Here is a 25,790-nt window from a genome sequence, read left to right on the forward strand (position 1 = left end):
AAAAGGAGAGCAAGAGGAGGAGGACGCAAGGGGCCAGCCACCCAGCTATATAAGCAGAACGGAGTAAGAAAGAAAGGTATACAGAAGTAAGGAAAGGTAAAAGCCCAGAGGCAAAAGGTAGATGGGCTATTTTAGGTTAAGAAAAGCTGGCAAGAAACAAGCCAAGCTAAGGCTGGGCATTTATAATTAAGAATAAGTCTTTATGTGTGATTTATTTGGGAGCTGGGTGGTTGGGCCCCCCAAGAGAGTAAAAAACCAACAACATTTTGGCCCCCAATGTGGCGCCGTAGAAAGCTGAACTGCTGCATGCGTGTGTGTGTGTGTGTGTGTGTGTGTGTGTGTGTGTGTGTGTGTGTGTGTATGTGTGTGTGTGTGTGATTTATAGTGTTAGGCTTATCCTGCCCAGTGTCTTAGAGCCTTAGATTGCCAACAGTTTTTACTTTGAAAACAATCAGACTTGTACTTTTAATATAATAATATTATTTATACTTATTTTGTATATAATTCACATAAATATGGTTTTTATTACAAATGTATACTCCAAAATTATTACTTTTCTTTCAAAATCTGATGAACTTTCCCATCAAAACAATGTAACTTAAAGAAATTATAGTACCTTTAAACAAAAGTTAGGTTATATAATTTTTATTGTGAGAATGATTTTAGCTAAAAGTTTGCATGGAAATATGCCCTTGCTACAACAAACTATTTTTACTTATTCCTTCAGGATTCTGGATGTCCGAGACTTTATAATACAATCACGTCCTGAATTTGCAACAACTGACTTTATTCTTGTGACTTCGTTTCCAAGTAAAGAGCTAACAGATGAAAGTCTGACCCTACAAGAAGCAGATATTCTTAATACCGTGATACTCCAACAGCTAAAATAGTATTGCTCCAACCCATGTAGGAATAGGTAATGTGCATATTAGTAAAAATACTTCCAGCATAAAAACAACTGAATTATTTTTATTATTCAGATAAATTCTGTTTTTGCTGTTGATCTATCTTCCAGTATTTGTCTAGATAAATTTAGACTACAGATAGATCTTGATGTTTGAATTTTTAGTTGCAGGGTTGGCTTCAATTGATAGCTGTAAACATCTAGGTCAACCAACTTACTGTGTGCTCAGTGTCAATGTAATAACGTTTGCAGATGAAGTAAAAAGAACTCTTTTTTGATAAATGCATTTGGTAAAATTTGCACTCAAGTTTTTTAATGCAGCAATGAACAGTAGCTAGTAAAGATCCCTTTCTGTAATATATACCAGAATGTCTGCTCTGAGTTTGACACTGTTTGATCATACAATAACTAAGATTTTGCATATTCTTTTTACATATTGTTTGAACTATGTTAGTATCAGAGAATATATTTTGGCCTTGTATTTTGTAAAATTACAAGTATCATAAACTAAATTTTAATAGATGTAAAAGTCATCTGCTCTTGAGAAGACATGAGAGACAGCACTTTAAAATCAAGAAATTATAATCCCTTCCAGAGCCTGCCTGGACCACTTTCATTTGTTCATTCAACATTTTAATGAGGGATCTATTACACATAGGAACACTATTGAAGGTATGCAACACAGAGGGTATTTTCAGTGTATGAACTCTGTCTGAGAGACTGGAGCAAAAATTACCAGCAAGATGTTTATGTTTTCCTTATCCAGGCATGTCTTAAATGATTCACAACAGAAAAGCATGTTTCCCCTCAGACACCATTCTATCCTTAGTCACCATTTCCAGGTAACTTTCTGTTGTTGATGTAAGAAAATACAGAATTTGTGACTGAAGTAGCACAGATTTTATTATCTTAAAAGTATGTAGGTCAAAAATTGAAAATGAGTTCCTCTGTGCTACAATCAGGGTGTTGGAGGGACCCTAGACAAACTCTGGCTGTTGAGCCTCCAGAGGCCACCTCTGCTCCTTGCCCGTGGTGCTCTCCCTCATCTGACAGCCAGCACTTGCCTCCTTTGAGCCTCCTGTAGTGACACCGTTCTCTGCTTTTGAGGACATAGAAGACGAGAGAGGATGTACAGACGAACCCATGGTCGCCGCCAAATGTTAACTTATAGTGACCTTAATCATCCTTCAGAGCTGCTCTTTCCATTTCAGTTACACCTTCATGGGATTGGGGGCATTGAAAAGGTTGCTGTGGTAACAGCCCACAATATCTCAGAGATTCATCTACCAAATAATTCACCCCGTCCATCCAGAGGTGCTCAGAAATCTCAATGTATCGAACCGACTCAAAGTCCAAAACCTTATCTGCATTTCATTGGTTCGGAAGTCCCAAATCTCATTAAGATTAGCTAAATTAAGTAAAGATTTCATCTCGGCCTATGACACTAAAAGCTAATTATTTGCTCACAGGTAAATGTCAGGACAGCTATAGAATAAGCTATGAACATTGATGTGTAAAAGACAGGAAACAGTGAAAAATGGAGCCACTGTTACCAAGGAGCATGCAAATCCAACCAGACATCCCATCAACATCTAAGGCCCAACATTAATGTGTGGCTCTCATAACTTAGTCTTCTGAGTGTTGACTGTGTCGGTCATCTTCCTCTCACAGAAGCCACACAGCTTGTTTCTTCTTCTCGTGTTGTGCTGTGTACCTTTCATTTTACAATGGCAACAATCTGTCAAGAAACTTAAGGATCTCCTGTGTGTCATGGAGATTGGCTCCATTAAACAGGAAGCTCTTCCAAGCATCTTTCTACTAACAGAAATAATCCCATCACTAATTTTTAGTTTTTCAGAGAAAACAGAACACTAATTTTTAGTTTTTCAGAGAAAACAGAACTGTGTCGTACCCATAATCTCTTCAAGAGCCTTTTGTGTGACTGAATATGCAAACCATTTTATTACATGTGTGGTGTGCATGCTTGTGTGTATCTGGATGTGTGTTTGGGAGAAGCCTGAAGTTGATGTTGGGAATCTTCCTCAATCTCTTTCCACTTTATTCAGTCAGGCAGGGTCTCAGTAAACCCAGAGCTCACCAGTACAGCTGATCTGGCAGCCTACTCCAGGGATTCCCTAACTCCACTCAGCATGGCAGGCACTTTAGCTACTGAGCCGCTCCCAGCCCTTCAGACCTTTTGTTCCCTCTCTCGTGTTATCTAAGGGTTGTACACCCACACCTCGGTTCTGTACATCCAGCTTTCTCCACAGTGTTGTCACTTTTAAAATACCTTTCTTAAGTGCTTGTTGTTTAGGTAGACCGAGAATCCCTTCCACTAAAGCCCTGGTTTCTTCTTATATGTCACCTTTTCACATGGTTTCTGTTTACTGTAAAACTCACTATAACTAGGAAGAGGAAAACAGGTTAAAGTTTACCTGAAAATTTCAGCTTACTCTTAAGCTTATCATGTACAAATTCTGCTTTGCACGTAACTGTACAACTCAGCTAAGCTTCAGTTTTCCAATAATGGCTTCCTCATTCTCTGAGCCCTCAGCAGCAGGGCCTTCAATGTCATCATTTTCTAAAGACTGCTCATAACCACGTAGACATTCTCTGCTGATTTATGTTTTCCCTAGCAAGTCTTAACTCCCTTCAGATCCTCTCCAGCACTAGCCTGTCCTGCTAATAGTCTGAATAAGGCAGGCTGGCCCTTCTGTCACTGTCCTCAAAACTGCCTTAGCCTCTGCACTGAGCCTATATGTAATCCAAAGCTGGGATTGTCCCAGCAGCAGACCCCACTCCCTCCTGGTTGGCTAGAATGTGCTGTAGGGGACCTAGAGGTCTCTGGTTATTGCAAGGAAGTGAGCTAGGATTTGTTTGTTTGTTTTTTGAGACAGGGTCTCACTGTATATTCCTGTTTGGTCTGGCATTCATTATGTAGACCAGGCTGGCCTTAAACTCACAAAGATCTGCCTGCCTCTGCCTCCTGAGTGCTAGGATTAAAGGCCAGAGTCACCTAAGAGCGAAGATTTTGAATACTGGAAGTGTTACTACAAGATCTCTATGGAGAATTTTTCTCAATCACATAGAAAAAAAGACTTCAGAATCTTTTCCCTCACAGTACATTCCCAGCCCTACTCCTTTTCCCATGTTAAACACAATGTGGGTAACAGCTGCAGTTCAAAAGGATTACCAAAGCCAGCTGTGGGCACACATGCCCGTTACCACCACTTCAGACCTAAGGAAAGAGCACTGTGACCTAGAGGCCAGCCTGGGCTATAGTGTAAGACTGCCTTAAAAAAACCAACAAATAAAAACAGATAATCTAGCTTTCTGATGAACCAGACAGTGACTGGAGGGATGAAATCAGCAGATGGAGCAGGGGTGAGGATCCATGGAAAGCCTGGCAGGCATAGTGGCTTCCTCTAGACTCAGCATGTGGCAGAGCTCTGCAACACAGGACTAACCAGACTAACTAAACAGGATAGCTCCAGGTTCAGCAAGAACCCCCCCCCCCCCCCCCCCCCCCCCCCCGCGCACGCGCTTCAATAAAGAATGTCAACTTCAGGCCTCTAGGCACACATATGGGCTTGCATACTCATGTGTGTGTGTGTCCACACAACACATACACACAAAAAGGACTAGTAATACCTTATTCACTGTAAATAAAAGGGCATTAACCTGTTTTAAAAACAGGGAAAAAAAATCCAACCCTTGTAAAATAATTTGAATTTTTCTCTTGGCTTTTTTATCAGTTGTGTTAAGTACCTACAAATGCAAATGCTAATGACTGCCATTTTTGTGTATAATAGTCTTCCAAAAGACAGAAGTGTGTGTGAGGACAAGAACTGAATGCCCACACGATGACAAGTCCTTATACAGATACTGCAGTATAGGCTTTATTGAGAACCCATTTATTTATACTATAGTACTGTAACTTTTCAGATGTATCATCACAAAGCAAGACAGCAGAATGACACCCTCTTAGACAAGTGTCTGCGGACAGTTGTTCCAAATGATTATGTAATAAAAAAAGTTGGCAGTATCTGCCTGCTAATAGTGTTTTCATTCAAACTTGTTGACCAGGTTTTTAAAATTATCCTTGATGTGCAGTTTGATTTCAGTGGTTGACTGGGTTACTTTGAACGTGAGTCTTCACAGGATTTAATTGCCCCTTGTTTGGGGGCAGAGAAGGGCCTGAGCTAAGACAGTGTTGTCTCCGTTTCCTGTGGTTGTTTCTGTTTTTATCCTTCCACATGAACAGATTCAGGTCCCTCCTGACTGTTTTCCCCCTGTGTATTTCTGAAAACATAAAGTTTATTATAATAAGGTACATTCAGTTTTCCCCTTAAGAGTTTGTATCCATGTTGACACGTACATATTTGGCTAATAGTGCTGAAAGCTGAAGAAATTTTTATAAATCTGTAAAATATTTAGTGTACTCTAATTTCAATTAAAGAGTTTATAAAAGAATACATATGTAAACGCGTGCGTGTTTTATAGCCCAGTACAATGACCTATGTGGCCTACAGCTAATAACATGTAGCTTTGCAGTTTTGCCTATTAGAGAATGCAGAGCTGTGACATGGGGGCCATGGGGAGATGGCTCTTTAGACAGTTTGAACTTGATGACCTCTTTTCCTTAGATAAATGCTTACATAGGAAGCAGAAAGACTCAGAATCACTTTACTCCACAGCCACCTTAGGAGCTCCCTTGATGCTGCAGTTGATTTCAGAGGGGACTCCTGAAAGGGGAGACATCAGGAAATCAAGTGAGTCACCACTGGTTGTATCATAACACTCCCTGTACTGCAAGACCAAATAAATGACCAGTAATTCAGTACATGGACATAAAGACCTTGCACAGAATTATCAACACTGTCCTTTCCTGTTGGCAAGTTAAGATATTGTATTCTAATTTGAAACTCAAAAAGGGACCAGGAGATTAAAGGTGGGTGTCAGCTACCCCTGTGTTGAACAGTCTCTACCCTCCTTCCTTTCTCCCCTGCAGTTTGCATTGGCTTGTAGTGTATCTGAGTATTGAGCATTCAGAAAGACAACTAAATGTCCCTGTATTTTGTGACTGACTTGGGGTTTGTGCTTTCCTTCTCTACACAGTGTACATTTGAATGTGTCTTTCAGAACACTTATTACAAAAGGTTCATTGGTGTGGTTTTCATATTTAACATCTTCCTCATTTTAGTTTTGATTTTTACCTCTATGACAAAGTCTTATTTCCTTGCTAACTTTGCCACTTTTATTTTAAGATCAAGAATAATAACTCATTTTTAGTGTTATATGACAATATATGTTAATTAAAAAGTGGCAAAAAAAAAAACAGTACAGAGTTTCAGGAAATGGTCGACTTGAGCATCGTATTGTGAGCATAGTTGAGAGCAAATGGATGACCAGCTTTCAGTAGCCTGAAATTTTTACTGAAGTTGAACGTTGTAAGAGAAGTAATTCTTAAATGTTCATATTTTCTGTAGATTAATGTTAAGTTCAACATTCTGTAGCATGAGGTATTTTTATTCATATAATAAAGTTGTATGCAAATACAGTGTTTTCATGTGTTTATAAAAATGCATAATAACATTGAGTCTAGGAATACCCCTTGAAAACATAGATATTTATAATTAGATGGTAGTATTTGAAATATTGTGCAGACAAGTACTATATAGCAACTCAAACTGATCTGATCTTGTATTCTTTAATGTTAAGATATATGCCATTGATTTTCAATAAGGAATATATATCTTAGAGATGTGTGGGTTTATCACTTATTGAGGGCTTACAGGCATGTTGTAGTTAATGTCATTGTATTGTATGGCTTATCCTGGCCTCAGCTTACTTAATAAATACAGTTTCTTCAGTGAATCCTCCTTTCATGCCTCAGCCTGACATCCCTATCTCCATAGCTTCTTTACCCTTTTACAAGAGCTGTTCAAGATAGTCTTAGTAATTGAACTTCTGTTCTCATCTGCTAATACTGCTGCCATTCCCCAGCATTTCAAACAATGCAAGGATTTTGATCCACTAGATCCCTAGATCCTGTGGTAGTACCTTACATAAGAGTGGCTCTGGATGGCTAAGTAATGAGTTAATGGATGCATGCATTTATATTTCTAAACAGATTCAGAATGTTACCAAGAATACCAGTAATAGCAAATGTTTGTTAGTTTTATTAGGTTTTGAAGGAGAAAAGATCCTGGACATGCCATCTTGGTTCATTTCCAGGACTAGTTGCATATGTACCATAGTTTGAGTAAAGTACCCAATGGTTTCTCCATGGTAATGGATGAAAAAAGCCCAGCTAATGGCAACTAAGAACATGAATGCCTGGGTATTTCTGAGTCCTAGTTGGTGTGTACTGTGATTCCAGAATGTGGAGATACGGAGATCCTGCCAACAACCTAGTCTGAAAAAGGCATTGTGTCTGAGAGTAACTCTGACTTGAGATACACTAAGAACAGAGGGAAATGGTCTGTACAATACATTCCCCTTCAAGGATAAGAGAGTGTGCTACTTGTGAGGTTCCTATCGATTGTTTCTATCTGTACTTCTTTGTCTTTGTTCTCCCTGGTGGTCGGTTAATTAAAACCTTCTGTTCATAAACTAAGTTCTGCTCTCTGCAGCCAGATCCAGTGGAAAGTCCTCAACCTGTTTAATGGCTTGTGTTTGTTTACTCAAAAGCCACCAAAGGGGCACTAGTCACTGTCATATAGTCTGATACTTAAGTTTATATCTTTATACAGACCTCAGTGCTAAGGTAGTATCTATTCACTTTATTAATTTCACATAACTATTGATTACCCTGAAATATGAAAGAGGAGTTAAGAAAATTCAAGCATAGTAAATTGAGTGTGCATTAAAATATATTTAATAATGATTTAAATTAAAAAGCTGCAGAAAATTAGCTGATAGTAAAGGCTTATCATATGGCACTCAGACCTCTTAGATAATCCAGCTTGAGGAGCTGTTGACTTTGACTCCACTCTTAATTGGCTGCACTTATAAACTTCTCACTTTCATTATATATTGTTTTTGTTCTCTGAGTTAACACTATTGTGCAATCTCCCACGCAAGCAGAGGCAGCAGAAATGACCTGGAGTTAACTGATTTCCAAATAACCTTTATAACCAGATAAAGAAGTCTGCAAACATGCATGGATTCGGTGTTCTTGAAATTATTTTGAGAAAGATGATGTGGTGAAAGTCTGCTTTGATATCCCAATGTAGATAATAATCTCCATAGATTCCTTTTTATTTATAGACATGCATTTTAAGTATATTTGATAAAAAACAAGCACTATAGCTCCTAATTGCAAGAAGTATTTGCTCTACAGTACTTGAAATAAATCAGTTTTAACACAGCTATAGCCACAGGTATCTGGATCCCTTTTTGTTTTTATTTGTGTTTTAATCTGGTTTTGGTATAATGAAAATGGCTTTGTGCTCATGCAGTTCCAGGTAGGACCTGTACCTACTCGGTGAGTGCTTGCTCTGAGATCACTGGACTTGCACTCAGTTGCAGGGGACCACCAGACCAGTCACAAATTATTTTTTTGCTCCTCTTAAATTAATGTTTGAATTAAGAGAGCCCATCTTACTCTGTTAGTAAAAATGATAAGAGATGTTTACATTCCTAAAAGTTGATTAGTTTTTGCATTTTTATTTCATGTGTGCAAGTAAGTCTCAACTTCACTTTTATGAATGATTCTTCAAAGCTAAGTTTTACTTAATGACTTAAATATATGGAGAAGTAAGTATGTTCATTCTTTATACTGCAAATAATATTAGATGCCTGCCTTTACTCTGTACATGCCTGAACATCCAACCCCCATTGATGTGTAAGTTGGGGTGTTTTGTTTTGATCATATAACTCCAAATCTCCAACTTAGAAATTTTCACTTCCACTCATTCTTTCTTCTGCCTATTGAAAGCATTTTGGGGTGCCCTGTTCTCTGTTTTCAGAACTGGGAATTAAACCCTAACCTGGCACATGCTGATCATGTGCAGTCAGTCACCTGGTGCATGCTGGGCATGTGCTGTCACCGAGCTCTATCACAAGCCCTTCCTATACTTCTAAATATGGCTTCCCTGGGCCTTTAGGTTCCTGGAAACTTTGCTTAGAACGGTAAGTTCTTCATCCTAAGATGTGTAAGGAGAGGAGCCAGATGTGGGCAGAGCTGTGCCAACAGCAGGGACAAGATGGCATAGTTGGCTCTAATAAGCCACTCACTGAGGGTTACAAAGCTGTGTGACAGGCATGCCCTCTGTCAACAACAGTTCCACATATAAAATTAGGCTCACGTTGGAGCCAGTCCAACTGACAAATATGTGTTAGATGAGTGAATCTCTAAAGATTACCAGTAAGTATATTCTGAATAGCTCAATTATGCAAACTGGTGTATGCTAAAAGCACCAAGTGCATCTAATTTTTAAATGGAGATGTATCTTCAAATAATAGTAACTTAAAATCCTTTCTCCATACATTATTTCATATAGCCTTTCTGAGCACCCTGAAAGGTAAGGTAAATAAATATCCCTAAGATTTTCATGGGAGAAAAGCTAAATGACTTTTAGAAACACTAAGTGGGTGTCAGCAGTTACCCTATCCTGGGTGTGGTTTGTCCATTGCTCTACAATTTAGGGTAACTGGAGATGGAAAGATGAGTTATCCCCAACACAAGACTCACAGCTGACTCCTAAAGCAAAAGACAGAGCATGTTTCCTGGAAGTTTTCTATGACAGGACTTTGTAAATACGAAGAAGACCCAGCCTCCCACGGGTCTTTATGCTTAGGTTCCATGAGGAATGGACAGATGTGCTAACAGGACTGGACAAATGGTCATCGCAGAAGCAGGAAGTTCAGCAAGGCCTAGGGGTTCAGGTGGCTCTCCTTGTGTAAGCCAGCACCCCTCTGGAACCAGATCTGGAAGGAGGAAGGTGAATCAGGAACCAGAGACTTAGCTTGAGCCTGCTTCTTGGACCTTGCAGCTTCCTCTGAGGTTCTTTGCATGCCAAAGTGCCGTGCCTTGTGCTCAGAGCCTCCACCTCTTTTTGTAGGTGATAATGTAGCCCAGTCCAGCCTTGAACTCACTGTGTGGCTCAAGCTGATCTTGAATTTGAAGTCCTCCCCCCTCTGCCTCTAGAATACTGGCATTACAGGTGTGTGCTACCACGCTTAGCTTTCATTTCTTAGTACTAGTCTACAGTGTACCTAATAGAAATGCCAAACTTTTATTTTGTTATATTACTGTTTGAGCAAATACGATAACTGCTAGATTCACTGTAATTTGGTTCTGTTAATTCATGTGTGCTATTCTAGTGCATTTCAAATTTTTGTTATATTTTTCCTCAATGTTTATTTTGTTTTTTTCCAACTTAGCAATTTTTTATATTAAAAAAAGGTGTGGTTGAGGAGTTGAAAAGAAAACTTAGGTGGTAAAAGTAGCTCAGTTGGTCAAGTGCTTGCCATGCAACTGTAAGTTCAAATCTCTAAAACCCACCTAAAGCTGGGCAAGGTCTCTTGTGTCTCATCTTGCAACTCCTCTGACAAGTTTGGAGGGCCAAGATGGAGGATTCCTGAAACTCATGGGCCAGCTAGCCTGGGCTACATAGCCATGAACAGCACAGAGAACCAGTCTCAAGTAAGATGGGACCAACATTGAGTTTGTCCTCTGATCTCCACATTCTAGCATGGCAGCACACACATGCACGTACCATACACGCATCATCCCCACATTTTTAAAAGTGTTTACTGTGTTTCACTTTCACAAAATGACAGCACAAGACATGAGACAAAAACTGCATGTCTACTGCCAATATGTGTAGGAGAGGAGTTGCCTGAGGCAACAATGAGTGAAGCAATGGTCACAGTTTTCAATATCATCTGGCAATGAGTCCTTAGGACCAAGGGTCTTATTCTAGGCCCTTGTTCAGGCACTGCTGATAGTAAAGCATTATGGGTATGTGGTTACTTATTTTCTCCACCAGGGGGTGTGTAGATACTAGGAAAGAATTTCATCAGTATCATTCCCTTAGCTACTGTATTATACAGATGGGATCAAAAGTACTTGTTAGTTACTAGGATTAACCCAGTGACAAATACTCATTTAGCAATGCCATTTGTCACTTGCATTGTCCTTGTTCTCCCTAGTGATGTGATAGCCAAATGTGATTAACATTTCAGTAATGTAATAATAGTTTATAAGAACATTGCTGCTGTCACTGCGGTGTGCCCTGGGTTCTTTTCAGTGTGAACATCACTTGAGTGAATTGCTTACAAACCATTCTCCCTGGAAATCATGTAATTTGCCTCACTGTGTTCAGTTTCCTCAATACATTATCCATTTAAATGAACCACCATAAAATTTAGTATTGTTTCCTTTTCAAATTGATACTATATCCCTTCTTGTTTCTTGAATTTCAGTTCTTGATTCTCTTTCACCATTGCAGTCATCAGTTCTCACCATGGTCAGTTACTTTGATCTGTGTCTCTCAAAACGAAATAATGATGCAAATTATAATCACCAAGGCCAGTAACAGACTTGAGTGGGAGAATTGGAAAATCAGTGAGGATTGGCATAGGAGTTGAATATCCTAAATTCCTCATACCACCAATCTATTAGGGTCCTTCAGAGAACACAATTAACATGAGTATGCACACACACATTTAGATTTATTAAACTGGCTTACAAAATCATAAACTGAATAGTACTACTGGGGCTTTCTATAGCCTAGAAAACCAGTGAACCTAGTAGGTGCTCATTCATGGAAGCAGGAATTCTCAGAACAAGAGAAACCAGTGATGCAGCCATAGACCAATGCTGAAGGACTCGAGGCCGCCTGAGGAGTAAGTGTACATCTCCATTCAAAGGATAACTCTAGACTGTCATGTCTGTGGGCAGTGGCAGTAGAGAAAATATGCCCACTCTGGAAGGATTCGGTGACGTTTTATTCCATCCAGCCTTCTAGGAACTTATTGGACGATGCCTTTAGAGTGGGTCACTTCATTAACCCACATGCCAGTTGTCTCTGCAAATTCCCTCACAGACATATTCAGGAATGTGCTTTACCAGTTTCCTGGGCATCTCATCCTGGTGAAGTTAATAAACAAGATTAATTGTTGCCATCAGCTCTTAAGTTCCAATTTTCTTCTCTTCAGAATGAGGCTATCAACACCATTGTTTTGTACAGCCATTGTAGAAAAGAGTATCCTCAGCTGCCATTACCCAGTATTTGGCCAAAGGAAATAGAACACTACCTTAAAGTATAGTCATCCCTTGTTTAATTCAGTGTGTTTCTAATAGCCAAGATAAATTATCAACCTAAGTGTCCTACAAGAGACTAACAGATAAGTTGATGTATACATGTGACAGACTATTAGCCTTTAGATAGAAGGAACCCTTGACATTTGTGATAACATGTTCAAAACTGAGAGATACCATGCTAAGGGAAATAAGCCAAAGACAAATACTACATACATGATGTTATATGTGTAGGAATGAAGAACATGAGTTCATTGTAACAATAGAACAGTTATTAGAAGTCAGGCTATGAAAGGGAGATCATCTGCACAGACTGAGTTAGATGAATGAGCTCTGAAGAGCAGTGTAGTACTAAGCATATACTTGAAAACTTGTGAGTGGGTCTCAGTGTTTTCACCACAGAGCTTGTGTAAGTTGGTATACTAATTTCCTTGACTGCGGTAATCATTGCAGCTATGTGTGTCTGTCAAGACGTCACAATGCACTAAAACATACAGTTTTATTGAAGCTGGAAGATTAAAACTCAGTCCTTTGCTTCTGCTTCTATTTCATAAACTTATTTCATAAGCATTCAAAATGTGCCCAATGATGCTATGATGGATTTAAAGATAAACAAATGAGAGAACTAATAAGTGAATTTAGGAAAATACAGCTTGTACTGTTCTCTTCCTTGTAAGCTAGTTTTCTGGTAAGAAAATTTGACAAGTCTTATTGAAAACATTTTAATGGGGAGATGTACCATAATGGTAAAGTGCCTTTTTAGCACATACAAAGGCCTGAGTTCAGTCCCTAACCACAGAGAGAGAGAGAGAGAGAGAGAGAGAGAGAGAGAGAGAGAGAGAGAGAGAGAGAGAGAGAGAGAGAGAGAGAGTCTGGTTACATGTGTGGGATATCTGGTAAAGAGTAGCATTCATATATATAGTCAATGAAAAATTTTCAGAACCACTACAGTTTTTCTGAACCTCAATGGGTTAAAGTATGTTAGAATCCACAGGTGACTATAAAAATATGATATAAATAATAGATGAAATCATAAAATCACCATTTTGAAGCCCCTAAAGGAAATTGAGGCAGTGATTATTAGTCGGTATTAAAATTACTATGTGATGGATTGATAGGGAAATAAATTTGGTGTGATTTGCCCAATTAATATAAAAAATATTACATTCTTATCACTAGACAATGGCAAGGAAAAATGAAGATAAAATTGTACAGTGAAAAATAAAGTCATTATTACTATAATTCACTGAGCAAGTCTAATGGTGTGATGAACAGCTATTGCCCACTTCCTGCTGTACTGCGCAGCCTGTTGTATGTATACATCACCTGCTTGCTTGCTTGCTTGCTTTTGGCAAAGTCTTGCTGTGTAGCCCTGGGATTGCAGCTGTGTGCCCCCACATCCAACTCGAAACTTGCAGCCATAAAGAGGAGTGAAATGACATCATCTGCAAGACAATAATGGAACTGATGGATAGCATGTTATAGAACATTAGAAACACTCAGGAAGACAAATGTCATGTGTTCTTTCTAATATGCAGAATGTAAATTGTAAAAATATATACATATAGCACATGAAAATGGAAGAAAGATTGTGTGTGTATGTCTCCAAACATAAAACAAAATTCACTTATCTTCCACATATGCCTTATATATGTACACATAAGTGAAAAAAAAACCACACATATTTATGTGAAAAAACATTTTCTGGGGAAACACAACACGCACATCTAGAACCCAAATAAGGACCCCATGACAGACCGAAGTACATATATCATCAAAGTCCAACTTGGTGAACAATGAGTTTTATTGGGGTTACTGACAGGAACTTGGGTGAGTGGTTATTTACAGGAGCAGAAATGACTCAAAGACAGAAGCAACACAAAGCCCACCCCAGCATAGGTGACAGCTCACAAATGCTGGAATCCTGAAGCACGCTGCACGGCCTGCAGGCAGCTCAACAGGTTGGAGTGTGTCCCTTCCAGGTGCCTCAGTTTGTCTAAACCTCTTCTAGACAGCTGCTCTAATCTCAGAATCCTCTTTGCATCTTGTCTCAGAGTGATTCTCAGAAGCTTTTACTGTTTACTCTAGGGAGGGAGGGGGCTAATGAATCTGATCAGTTTCAGGGTCTTCCTGGAGCTATTGGAGCTGTTTACCTTACTTGACTTAAGAAGCTTCTCTGCAATTTGAATATGGACAAGGTATGTTGAAAACCACAAATAATTTTGTGAAGTGATATTTTGGCTATGTAGAAAGTTTTTTAAAAGATACCTTTTCAGTTTTTTAGTGTGTGTGTGTGTGTGTGTGTGTGTGTGTGTGTGTGTGTGTGTGTGTGTGTGTGTGTGTGTTTCAGTGCCTACAGGAGCCAGAAAAAGGTGTTGGATCCCCTGGAGTGGCAGTTACAGGCAGTTCTAAGCCATTTGCTATGGATGCTGGAAAGAAGCACCATCCTCTTAACTGCTGAGACAGCTCTCCTACACCCCAAAATTTGTTTCTTTGAACTGTACAGTAAAAATTTCAGACTAGTGAGGTGGTGAAATGGGTAAAAGCCCCTGCCACCAAGCCTGACAAACTGTTTGATCTCTGGGACACATCTGGCAGAAGGAGAAAACTGACTTCATGAGTTGTCCTCTGACTGCCACAAGCACATCATTCTAAGAGCACTCTCCATCTCAACATACACAAAAAAGTGTAACAAAAATTAAAGTAACAAAAGTGTTCTTTTAAATGTTGACTGTTGCTGAGCTGTGGTGGCACACAGTGCTCAGGAGGCAGAGGCAGGCAGATCTCTTGAGTTAAAGGCCAGCCTGGTCTACAGAGCAAGTTCCAGGACAGCCAGAGCTACACAGAGAGAACCTGTCTCAAAAAACAGAAACAAGCAAGCAAAATAGTTACCTTTTATTAATGCAAAATGGTGGTAGTAGAGTCTAAGCTTTGGATACAGGCAAGGACTTGATACCTTGGCTTACTTCCTAGCTGGTGACCTCTGTAGGACTTGCAAACTCTTTGTACCTCATCTTACTGTCCTACCTTGCAGAAAGTTAACTTTCTGAGAAATAAGAACTAACAACTGCTGGCCTTTCCCACTAATGCCCCACCCATTAATTCATCTACTTTCTCCTGCTCTTACTTCTAATTTGTTCCTTGATATGTTACAGTTTCAGTTTAGTTCATTTTTATTTCCACTTTTGGTTCTTGTGTTTTCTCTCTCTCTCTCTCCCCATCTCTGTAAACTGGCAAAATTATCCTTTATCTGTTTGTGATATTAAACATTCCTATTACATGTTACATATGGCTGTTTCTGACAACAGGAGTGGAACCCTGATGTCTAGACTGGATAGCTGAGGCAATTCACGTGTTTATACAGGGCACCTTTGGGGGAAACTTGGGTCCAGAAGCTACTGAGAAGCAAGACAAAGAAAATTTGAAGACATCAGAGATGTAGGAATCTATTATATAATTACACATTTCTCAAAGGCATTTAAAAATTCAATAATTTCTAATACTTTCTCACTTTGTAACTTTTTAAGACAATAAGTTTTTTTCTTACTAACTCTTCATAACCCCTTAGCATTTGACTTCTTAAAACCAAGGGTAAAATATGCCCTTGTGTGTGCCTACATCTCTGATGTCTTCAAATTTTCTTTGTCTTGCTTCGCAGTAGCTTCTGGGCCCAAGTTTCCCCCAAAGGTGCCCTGTATAAACACGTGAATTGCCTCAGCTATCCAGTCTAGACATTAGGGTTCCACAACTGTCTGTTGTCAGAAACAGCCTTAGCAACATCTTTAAATTTAAATCATTATTAAATCCAAAATCATCATGATCTTTAATCTTCAATATTTCAGGAATATGTGGTGTAGTTAAGATCTGGTCTTCTTAGCCAGGTGGTGGTGGTGGTGCACATCTTTAATCCAAGTACTCAGGAGGCAGAGGCAGGCCAATCTTTGTGAGTTTAAGGCCAGACTGGTCTACAGAGTGAGTTCCAGGACAGCCAGGGCTACACAGGGAAACCTTGTCTTGAAAAGTCCAAAAAGAAAAAAATACACTTTATCTCTAGGCCAGAGGAATCAGAGGGGTCAGGAACACCATGAGAAAACAGCACACAGAATCAACTGACCGGGATTCATGAGGGCTCACAGGAATCAGGGAGCCTGTGTGGGTCTGACCCATGTCCTCTGCATATGTGTTACGGCTGAGTATCTTGGAGTTCTTGTGAGACTCCTGACAGTGGGAGCCAGGGCTGTCTCTGACTCTTTAGCCTGCTTGTGTAACCCTTCTCCTACTGGATTGCTTCGTCCAGCCTTGATGTGATAGGATGTGCCTGGTCTTGTTGTAGCTTGTCATGCTGTGTTTGGTGGATGTCCCTGGGAAGGCTGCTGTTTTCTGAGGGGAAACAGAGGGGACATGGATCTGAGGGATAGGGGAGATGGGAGGAGAGACTCGGGGAGGGAGGCAGGGAAACTGCAGTTGGGGTATAATGGGTGAGAGGATAATCATTTTTTTTTAATCTGGTCTATTCTCCTGCCACCATGCCTGCAACTTTGCTGCTATGCCTCCTGGCCATAATAGATTCTCGTCCCTCTGTAACCATAGGTCCAAATAAACTCTTCCTTCTTACAGAAAAGTCTAATCTTTGGTAGTACCTGCCATCTAACTGGCTTTGTTTCCAAATAACTCAGCTCTGGAACTGCATAGCTGTGGCTCTGCTGCCTCGCCACTCACTTGTTAATAATGGATATTTCTCCATATTCCATTGTAATTTATTTCAGGTTCCTCTAATTTCTGCTGAAAAATACAAAAACATTCTGTTTTGTTTAACAAATTTATGGTTTGAGTAAGGGATGCTCCCTACAGGATCAGGTATTTGAGCACTTGGTCCCCCGGGGACTCTGTTTGGAGAGGTTATGGAACCTTTAGAAGGTGCTTTGCTGGAGGAGATGTCACTACCTTTGACAGGATTTAAAGTTTTATAGCTCTACCCCACACCCTTGTCTCATTCTGCTTCTTGTGTATGGTTGAGATGTGACCTCTCAGCCTCCTGCACCAGCTACCTACCATCATCCCTCCCCTGCCATCATGGACTCTCCCTCGGGAACTATAATCCAAACTAAAATGTTCTTCTATAAGTTGCTTTTGGTCATGATATTTTACCATAGCAATAAAAAAGTAACTAATATCCAAACTCATCCAAGAAAATTCTGTTGAAGAACCAATATTGACAGAAAATAAAATGATACAGAAAAAGTAATTCTACTTATTTTTTTAGCAATCTGAAAGTAGTGATCAATATTTACAGTCACTAATACATGTCTATCAGCTTTTAGATAAGTAATTAGGGGTCCCCCTAACTCCCAGTGCAATTGTTCATCTCAGTTCTGGGTAGCCTGGTAGAATAAACATTGTTCAGATTGAGAAAGACCAATAATTCCCATTGCTGGTACTTCTTGTGTGTCTCTGGAAAAGTGACTCAAAACTCTGTCCTCGATTGCAAGATGAACAGCAGCTAATAGTATATTCTGAGAGTGAGGAAATAATATGGAGATGGCTGTACATTTGTTAACCACACTCATCCCCCATGGTACAGTGGTGGTAGGGTGATAGGAAAGAAGGAGGAGGAGAGAGAGAAATGGACCTGGTAGGCCAGATGTGGCTCCAGTTCCCTTCCCTTTAATTCCTTCATAAGATAGAACCTGAATCCCACTCCATGTCTTGAGGAGTCCCGAGCCTTTCCCAGCATTCTCCAACATTTCCAGCTGACTTCATTTTCATGAGCATCATTGACCAATTTGATTTATGTAACACTATCTTGCTGTCCTTAATATATGGTTCATACTCATACTTGATTTACACAGATACTGAACTTGGCAATTTCTGTGGTTTTCACATGCACTCTCTCTCTCTGAAAAAACAAAGCCTTGGAAATAAACAACATTTTCCTTTTTTTTCTCGGTATCTACCTTTGCTAAAGGTAGGCTACAAGGAAAGGAGAAGCACTGTATCAGTAGAAACAACTGCAGTAATGCTCAAGACATTTGTACTTTTAAAATCCTTTCAGGCCATGCCTAGGGATATCACTTTGTCTACCTTACTCCTTACCATACTCCCAGACCTCTGCCATCATGTCTGAGTTTAAAAATCCCAGTTTAGAAGTTACATGCTTCTAAGAATTCCAAAATCAATATTAGATCAATTTATTCTTTTCTATCCCTACTAATAAACTAAGCCCTTAACCAAATACATTGATATCCCCAGTAGGAATGATGGCACATGGGCAATTCTGTAGAAAGCAATTTGCCGTTTTTAGAAGTTGAAGTAAATAGCATTTGCTCCACCAGGTCATAGTGGTTTTTTTCTTCTTCTTAAGATGTATCTGTAGCATTACTGGGTTCTTTGGTTTGGTTTGGCATTTCATCTGATTAGAGCTTGTAAGCCTAAGAATATAAAATTATCTTAATATAAACATTGAGTACCCAAAGGATCAAAGCTACATGTAAGTTTAGTCCTGGGCCAATGCTCTTGTTAAACCCAGTTCAAGGTCTACTCTTATCAGTAAATGGCCTTGATCTTGGGTCTGGGTCTGTATGTGACACAGTGCTATATTGACTTTGGAAATGCCACAGCTGGCTCTTTTGTTACCAAACTCTTGGCATCTCTACACTGTCTAGTACCCACATGCACACCTTACTTCGGATATTTCTTTGTTCTGATAGATATGAGTCATGAATTCACCCATTTATAAGCCTGTTGTATGAAGAATTTCTAAGAAGTGATTACAACAAAGGGGAAAATGGTATTGTCAGTTCAGTCAACAACCTATCTGCGTACAACCAATGATTTCTTTGGGATTTATTTTTCAAACCTTCTGTAGAACTTAGCTGTCACCAGAAAAACATATACCAATATGAAATGGAGGCCAGAGTATGAAAGCATTCATGTTGCTCTTCCTTGAACTTCTTTGTGGCTAGAATCAGTTGAGCAACCAAGAAGAACAGCATGTTCCTTGGCCAGATGCTTAAACCAGTTTCTGGGTTAAATTTCACTAGATCAGCAACCTAAGCTTAGCTCATCAAATTACATACTTGAACTTATTTACTTCTTAATGTCTGTATTTCATGAAAGCTTCAGTAGAAACAATGCAGTAGGCAAAAATGGCATGAATTGGGGAAAGAATATAAGTATAACCCAAGTCCTGGTGTTTAGTCCATGGTTAGCTATCAGTGAAACCTCAGGCAAACCCTTTTCCTCTGTGAAATCTTGAACAGCATAGTCAATGTCCATGTGTCTGCTGTCTACTGCATTTGGTCCTTTAATTTGTCCTCTACTATCTGCAAAATAGGAGACATTTCTCTTGGGTTTTTTTGTTTACTTATTCTTTAACAATTTCATACATATATAAGGTACTATGATCATATTCCTCTCCCATTATCCTCTCATCCCCCTTCACTCCTACTGAACAAACCCCTTCTTCCCAAGTCCTCCTATTTTCATCTTTTTTTTCTTTTTTCAAACTATTTACTTCTTAATGGATTAGCATTTTGAAATAACTTGGAACGTTGTTAAAAATAATTAAGTCACTTACTAGCAATTACCATGATCTCAGAGACATTTCCCCATACTCCTATCAATATTCAACCATTATAGTGTATGAGCTAGAAAGCCTACATTTGTCTCTTAAAACAGAAAGGATGTTGATTTGACCTCTTAAAGCTGATTTCAATGTTATAATGTTTTGAGATTTCATGAGAATTGTGACCAATACATCAAGAGATAAAACAACTATAGACAATATATTTTACTTATTCTTCTATGTCTTTAATTAAATGGCATGTGGTGCCTTTTCTTTGATTAAATTACTTTTCTGTGGTTAACTTAAGTTAGTTCTATGTACAGTGTTTCCATTCTAGAAATGTTTGAAATCTGTCTTTCAATCTTCAGTTTTGAAGTGCAAACAAACTTCTTGGTGTTTAGTAGTACCATTTTGAGACACAACTGAGCATATGAGTGAACTTGACTCTGTACTCAGAAAATGAGATCTTTATGATCATGAGGTTTCTTCCATAACCTAAAATTTTACAAAATTGCCTCACTTCTGTTCAAAGGAGTCACAGCAATACCCATGCAAGAGGAGACAGGAAACTTAACTATGCTGCTCCATAAAAATATCACCTTTAGTCTGCTACAACTTTGTTTCCTCTTAACTTTGCATCACTCTTAAACATTTAGACCTCAGTGAACAATTCTAAAAGCTGGGGTGCATTCTGAGAGTGAGTCACAAAATTGGATCTAAGATACAGACATTGTGGTAGCTAGCACAGCAGGAAATTGTCTTATTTTATTTTGGAATTAAGTGTACCCAAATATCAGCACAATACTATTTCCCTTTGTTGTGGACCCATTCCCCCTTTTTATATGGCTTTAAAAGCACCAATTTGGGGATTCGGAGATTACTTGATAGATGAAGTGCTTGCATACGTGCATAAGGACTGGAATTTAGATTCCCAGAATCTGCAAAAAAATCTGTGTGGGCCTGACCACCTGATTGTGATCCCATCACTCAGAAGTTACAGATGGCAGAGCAAGCTGGCTGGCAAAGCAAAGAGTTCAGGGTTAGCATGAGCTATTCTGTGGCGAATTGTGGGCACTTGAATGGAAAGAAATAATTATTCTGAACAAATTAATATTTACATGTGTATCCAAGATAAATATTAATGTTAAAAATAGTCTCTCACACCCTCTGGCAGTCTTTTATCTACTTTAATGTACAGCTAATATTTATTCTCATCTTCAGTCTAGTTTATGTCAGTTAATATGAAGGCCAGTAATTCGAGGTTAATCAGTTGATTTTAGGTTCACCTTTGCTTGTGATGTTCAAAGTTTTGTAGATAATAACAAGAGATTCCAAAACAACACGAGCAAGCATCTTGGTCTTTGAGGAGCTATAGCTAACACAAACTCACTTTGTCAGCATTGGAATCAAGCCACTGACTGGGGTAACTTAAGTATGAGGTGAATAGACCCTGTGGGTGGGAGCTTCTGGGTATTGTGCCCAGAATAGGTGACTACAGGGCAGAGAGAGTCAGCAGTTGGCAAGCAGGTTTGTACTAGAGTAGCCAGGGCCCCAATCATGGACCAGCCTAAAGTGAGATCATGTAATGCTAATCTTTCTATTCTTGGCTTAGTCAACTGAGCATAAAGCCCTTTTTTTTTCAGACTTCTATTATATATGCATGCCACACTACCTTTGCCTATTCATCTGTTGATGGGCATTCACATTATCTCCATGTCTTTGATAATGTAAACAATGGTAAAATGAATATAGGAGTGCAGCTGTCTCCTTGACATACTGATCACATTTCCTTTGGATAGATACCCAGAAGGCAGATTGCTGGGCCAGAGAACTGTCCTAAGTTTTCAACACCCTCCATACAGTTTTCTGTAACAGCTCTATTAGTTTACCTTATCTTCCCAACAATACACAATAGTCCCTTTTCTCAACATACTCACCAAAATTTACCATTTGCTTTTTGAGAGGACCATTCTTATATGTAGTTTGGTGGTGTTTCCTTGATGAAAGTTGCTACTGAGCACTTGTCCATATATCTGGCCTGTTGTAGGTCTTCTTTGAGAAATCTGTATTTCAGGAACATTGTCCATTTTCTGCTTGGGTTCCTTATTGTCAGATTTATTTATTTATTCATTTTATTCATTCATTTATTTATTATTTATTCATTCATTCATTTATTTACACAAACTCTTCCGTAGCCTGTGCTGTCTGACACTATGTAGACCAGGTTAGCCTGAAATTTAAAATTCTATGCCTCCCAAGCACTAGGATTATAGCATGTTCCACCATGTCCAGCAAAATTTTTTATTTTCTTCCTACTGAGTTGTTTGCATTCCTGACAATATTTAGAGTATTTCTCCTTTTTCAGAAGTATGATTTCCAAATATTTTCTTTCATCTTTAAAGTGCCCCTTTACTCTTATTGTGTCCTTTCTTGTATGGAGCTTTATAATTCAGTGCAGTCTTCACTGCCCCGACTCTTTTTTTTTTCTCTTTTGTTATGTGTTTCTACAGATGTGTGTGTGTGTGTGTGTGTGTGTGTGTGTGTGTGTGTGTGTGTGTGTGTGTGTCTTACCAAAGCCATTGCCAAATTTTCTTCCCTATTCTTTCCTCTAGTCGCTTTTTTAGTTTTAGGCCTTAATTAAATCTTTATCAATTTTGAATTGATTTTTATGTGTGAGGCAAGATTAGAGTCCAGTTTCCCTCTTCTACATGTGGATCTCCAATTTTTAATAAACTGGTTGCGAGAGAGATTTCTTTTCTTGAATGCACATTGGCACCTTTGCTGAAGTTTGTTTCTTCAGAGGGGTCAGTGTTTCTGGCTCTGGCCGGTCTTCTGTTCTGCTGCTCTATACAAGTGTCTGTCCAGTGCTCAGCTGTTGTGATTTGCAGTTTTATTGGAGCCCTGCAAATAGGATGTCTCCCACTTTGTTATTTAATTTAAGATCACTTTTTCTGTTTAGGAAGCTTAGTGAATCCATATAAATTTTAGGACTCTTTCTCTATTTAAGTGAAAAGTGTTAATAGAGTTTCAGTAGGAACTATTTAATCTCCAAATCAGTTTGGGCGGTATAATAATTCTTACAATATTGATTCTTCAATGCACAAACATGTTATCTTTCCTTACAATTGTGTCTTCTTTATTGTCTTCCATAAATATTTAATTGAACAGATCTTTCACTGTCGTGGTAAAGTTTACTCCCTGGTGTTTTACATGTGATTTTAAATGAGATTGTTTTCTTCTTTTTCTGCCAGTTGAAAGGAGCTCTTATGGCAGTGATAAGTGCATACATTGCTTCACTGTGTTCTCACCTGTGGCCTCATCAGTCTAGTCTCCAAAGCTCTTTGGGTTTTGACAGCTCTATCCCATCTCTGCTCAAGGAAGGCTCAAGACAAAAAGAAAAGCACCATTCTCCCTTCCCTTAGCCTCTGTGTGTCAAGTATCCCACAGACTGCTCCTCAGATCAGGTATTTGCAGCATTTTTCACCGTGAATGTTGGCTGAAAAGTCAGATGTAGCTTTTGGTTTTCCAGTTTCCTCAGCCTGTTAATACTGTTCCTTAGGAATCAGACCCTACAGTGATTCTAGACAATCAGAATAAACAGTACATTTTCAAGAAAGATAGAATGCTTCTAGGGGGGCACTGGGCCCGAAATCTGGGATTAACTATCCTTTGCCTTTCCCCTCTTGTCTATGAGGCTGTGCCCCGGGATTTACTAGGGAAGGGGAAGACATAGGGCAGTGATGGTCTACTCAAGCAGTGTTCTCTCCTCACCTATTATTACTAAGAATGTAGTCAAGAGTTTGAAAAGAAGCATCCCATGCACACACATGCAAACATCATCTAATAATTATAGAACTCTGTTTTCTTCTCAGCTATTAACATTGTTGTAAAGACCATGTGATTTGAAGTCAGCCTTCCTGGGTTCAGAGCATTGCTTGATCACATATTATGTCACTTTAAACTACAGTCTCCTTGTCTGTAATATTACATCATCTATAGGGCACAAAAAAAAACAGTGGACATCATGAAAGTTCTGGGTGTAGTGACTACTATGTAATTATTAGGAGGTGCTCTTTCCTGAGTCATGAGTTTTCTTTACTGGCAGTTGCATGAGGTTTTGGCTCTAGTGAGAAGGGAGAGCTGTCCTCTAAAATCAATAATGACTTGAGGTGGCATGTTTACTTTGACTTTAGTTCTATTGGAATTCTGTAACCTTGTACTAAAATGAACAGTTCTCAAATACAATCTTTCTAAAGGGCAAAGTGAAGAGGTTCCCTATACCCTAGTTTGTCCTCAGGGATAGGGTGGGACCTGAAAAGTGGATCACAGCTGCTGCTTTGGGGCTGTAAGTCTCCTCATGGAGGAATGATGACTCACCTGATCCTGCATCCTCTTTCCACTGAGGCCTGTGCTGTGAGGGGACCAGTGCCACTCTGCCTGAACTAACATTTATAATTGTATTGTTACTGATATTGAGCCATTTATTTCTTCTTTCAGTGCCATTCATACAGATAACATGTTTAACATTAATTTCCCATGATATGAGCTAGCACAGAAAGTTCCCATGCCATTTCCACAATGCTCAGAAATGTGTTCCATTAGACAAACTCTGTCAATAACAACACTAACTTCTGCGAGGCTTACCGAGTCCTCTAGGGGATTTCAGCAGAGGATGGACTGGGTGTATTAGTCAGGGTTCTCTAAAGGAAGAGAGCTGACAGAATAAACATATGTATTAAAGGGGGAGTTACTAGAGTGGCTTACAGAATGTGGTCTGGTTAGTCCCAAAATGTCTATTTCACAATGGAAAGACTGAAAACCCAAGTTGTTCAGTACACAAGGCTGGTATTGTGGTTCTAGAGGGTTTTTGGATATATGCTGATCTTCAATCTGTGCTGGAGTCATTGAGAAATTGGATTAATCCTGGATGCAGCAAAAGGATAGATGAACTTGCCAGCAAGAATGAGAATAAGCAGGCAAAAAACAAAGTTCCCTTTTTCCATGTCCTTTTCTTTGGGCTGCCACCAGATGAGTGGCCAGGATTTATGGTGGGTCTTCCTGCTTCAAATAATCTGATTTAAAAAAAAACTCACATTCTGTAGGCTGTCTTTTTGTCTTTTTGACCATGTCTTTTACCCTACAAAAGCTTCTCAGTTTCAAGAGGTCCCATTTATTAATTGTTGTGCTCAGTGTCTGTGCTGCTGGTGTTATATTTAGGGAGTGATCTCCTGTGCCAATGCGTTCAAGAGTACTTCCTACTTTCTCTTCTATTAAGTTTAGTGTAACTGGATTTATGTTGAGGTCTTTGATACACTTGGACTTGAGTTTTGTACATGGTGACAGATATGGATTACAGAATGGGAAAATACCTTCACCAACCCCACATCTGACAGAGGACTGATCTCCAAAGTATATAAAGAACTCAAGAAACTAGACATCAAAATACTGAACAATCCAATTTAAAAATGGGCTAAAGAGCTAAACAGAGAATTCTCAAAAGAAGAATCACAAATGGCTGAAAGACATTTAAAGAAATGCTCAACATCCTTAATCATCAGAGAAATGCAAATCAAAATGACTCTGAGATACCACCTTACACCTGTCAGAATGGCTAAGATCAAAAACACTAATGACAGTCAATGTTGGAGAGGATGTGGAGCTAGGGGAACACTCCTCCACTGTTGGTGGGAATACAAACTTGTACAACCACTATGGAAATAGTATGGCGGTTTCTCAGAAAATTGGGAATCGATCTACCTCAGGACCCAGCCATACCACTCTTGGGCATATACCCAAGGAATGCTCAATCATATCACAAAGATACATGCTCAACTATGTTCATAGCAGCACTATTTGTAATAGCCAGAACCTGGAAACAACCTAGATGCCCGTCAACTGAAGAATGGATTAAGAAAATGTGATACATATATACAATGGAGTACTACTCAGCAGAGAAAAACAATGACAGCATGAAATTTGCAGGCAAATGGATGGAACTAGAAAATATCATCCTGAGTGAGGTAACCCAAACCCAGAAAGAACAAACATGG

The 25,790-nt window shown here is 39.2% G+C and overlaps 1 protein-coding gene across 3 annotated transcripts in view; it reads left to right on the forward strand.

The window, feature by feature from the left end:
• Window positions 1-25,790, forward strand: part of Ubxn2b (UBX domain protein 2B) — a 56,479-nt gene that overhangs the window by 25,756 nt on the left and 4,933 nt on the right. For 2 of the 3 annotated variants that reach the window (XM_052716037.1, XM_052716035.1), the window contains one exon: window positions 728-6,781. In XM_052716037.1, coding sequence (XP_052571997.1) covers window positions 728-890 — 163 coding nt within the window. In that variant the 3' untranslated portion in view covers window positions 891-6,781. Of the gene's footprint in view, window positions 1-727; window positions 6,782-25,790 lie in introns of those variants that run through there. The other variant, XM_052716036.1, reaches the window with a different exon arrangement.

The sequence above is a fragment of the Peromyscus californicus genome, unplaced genomic scaffold (genome assembly GCF_007827085.1).
Source record: "Peromyscus californicus insignis strain IS unplaced genomic scaffold, ASM782708v3 Scaffold_5__1_contigs__length_169319896, whole genome shotgun sequence".
NCBI lineage: Eukaryota > Metazoa > Chordata > Mammalia > Rodentia > Cricetidae > Peromyscus > Peromyscus californicus.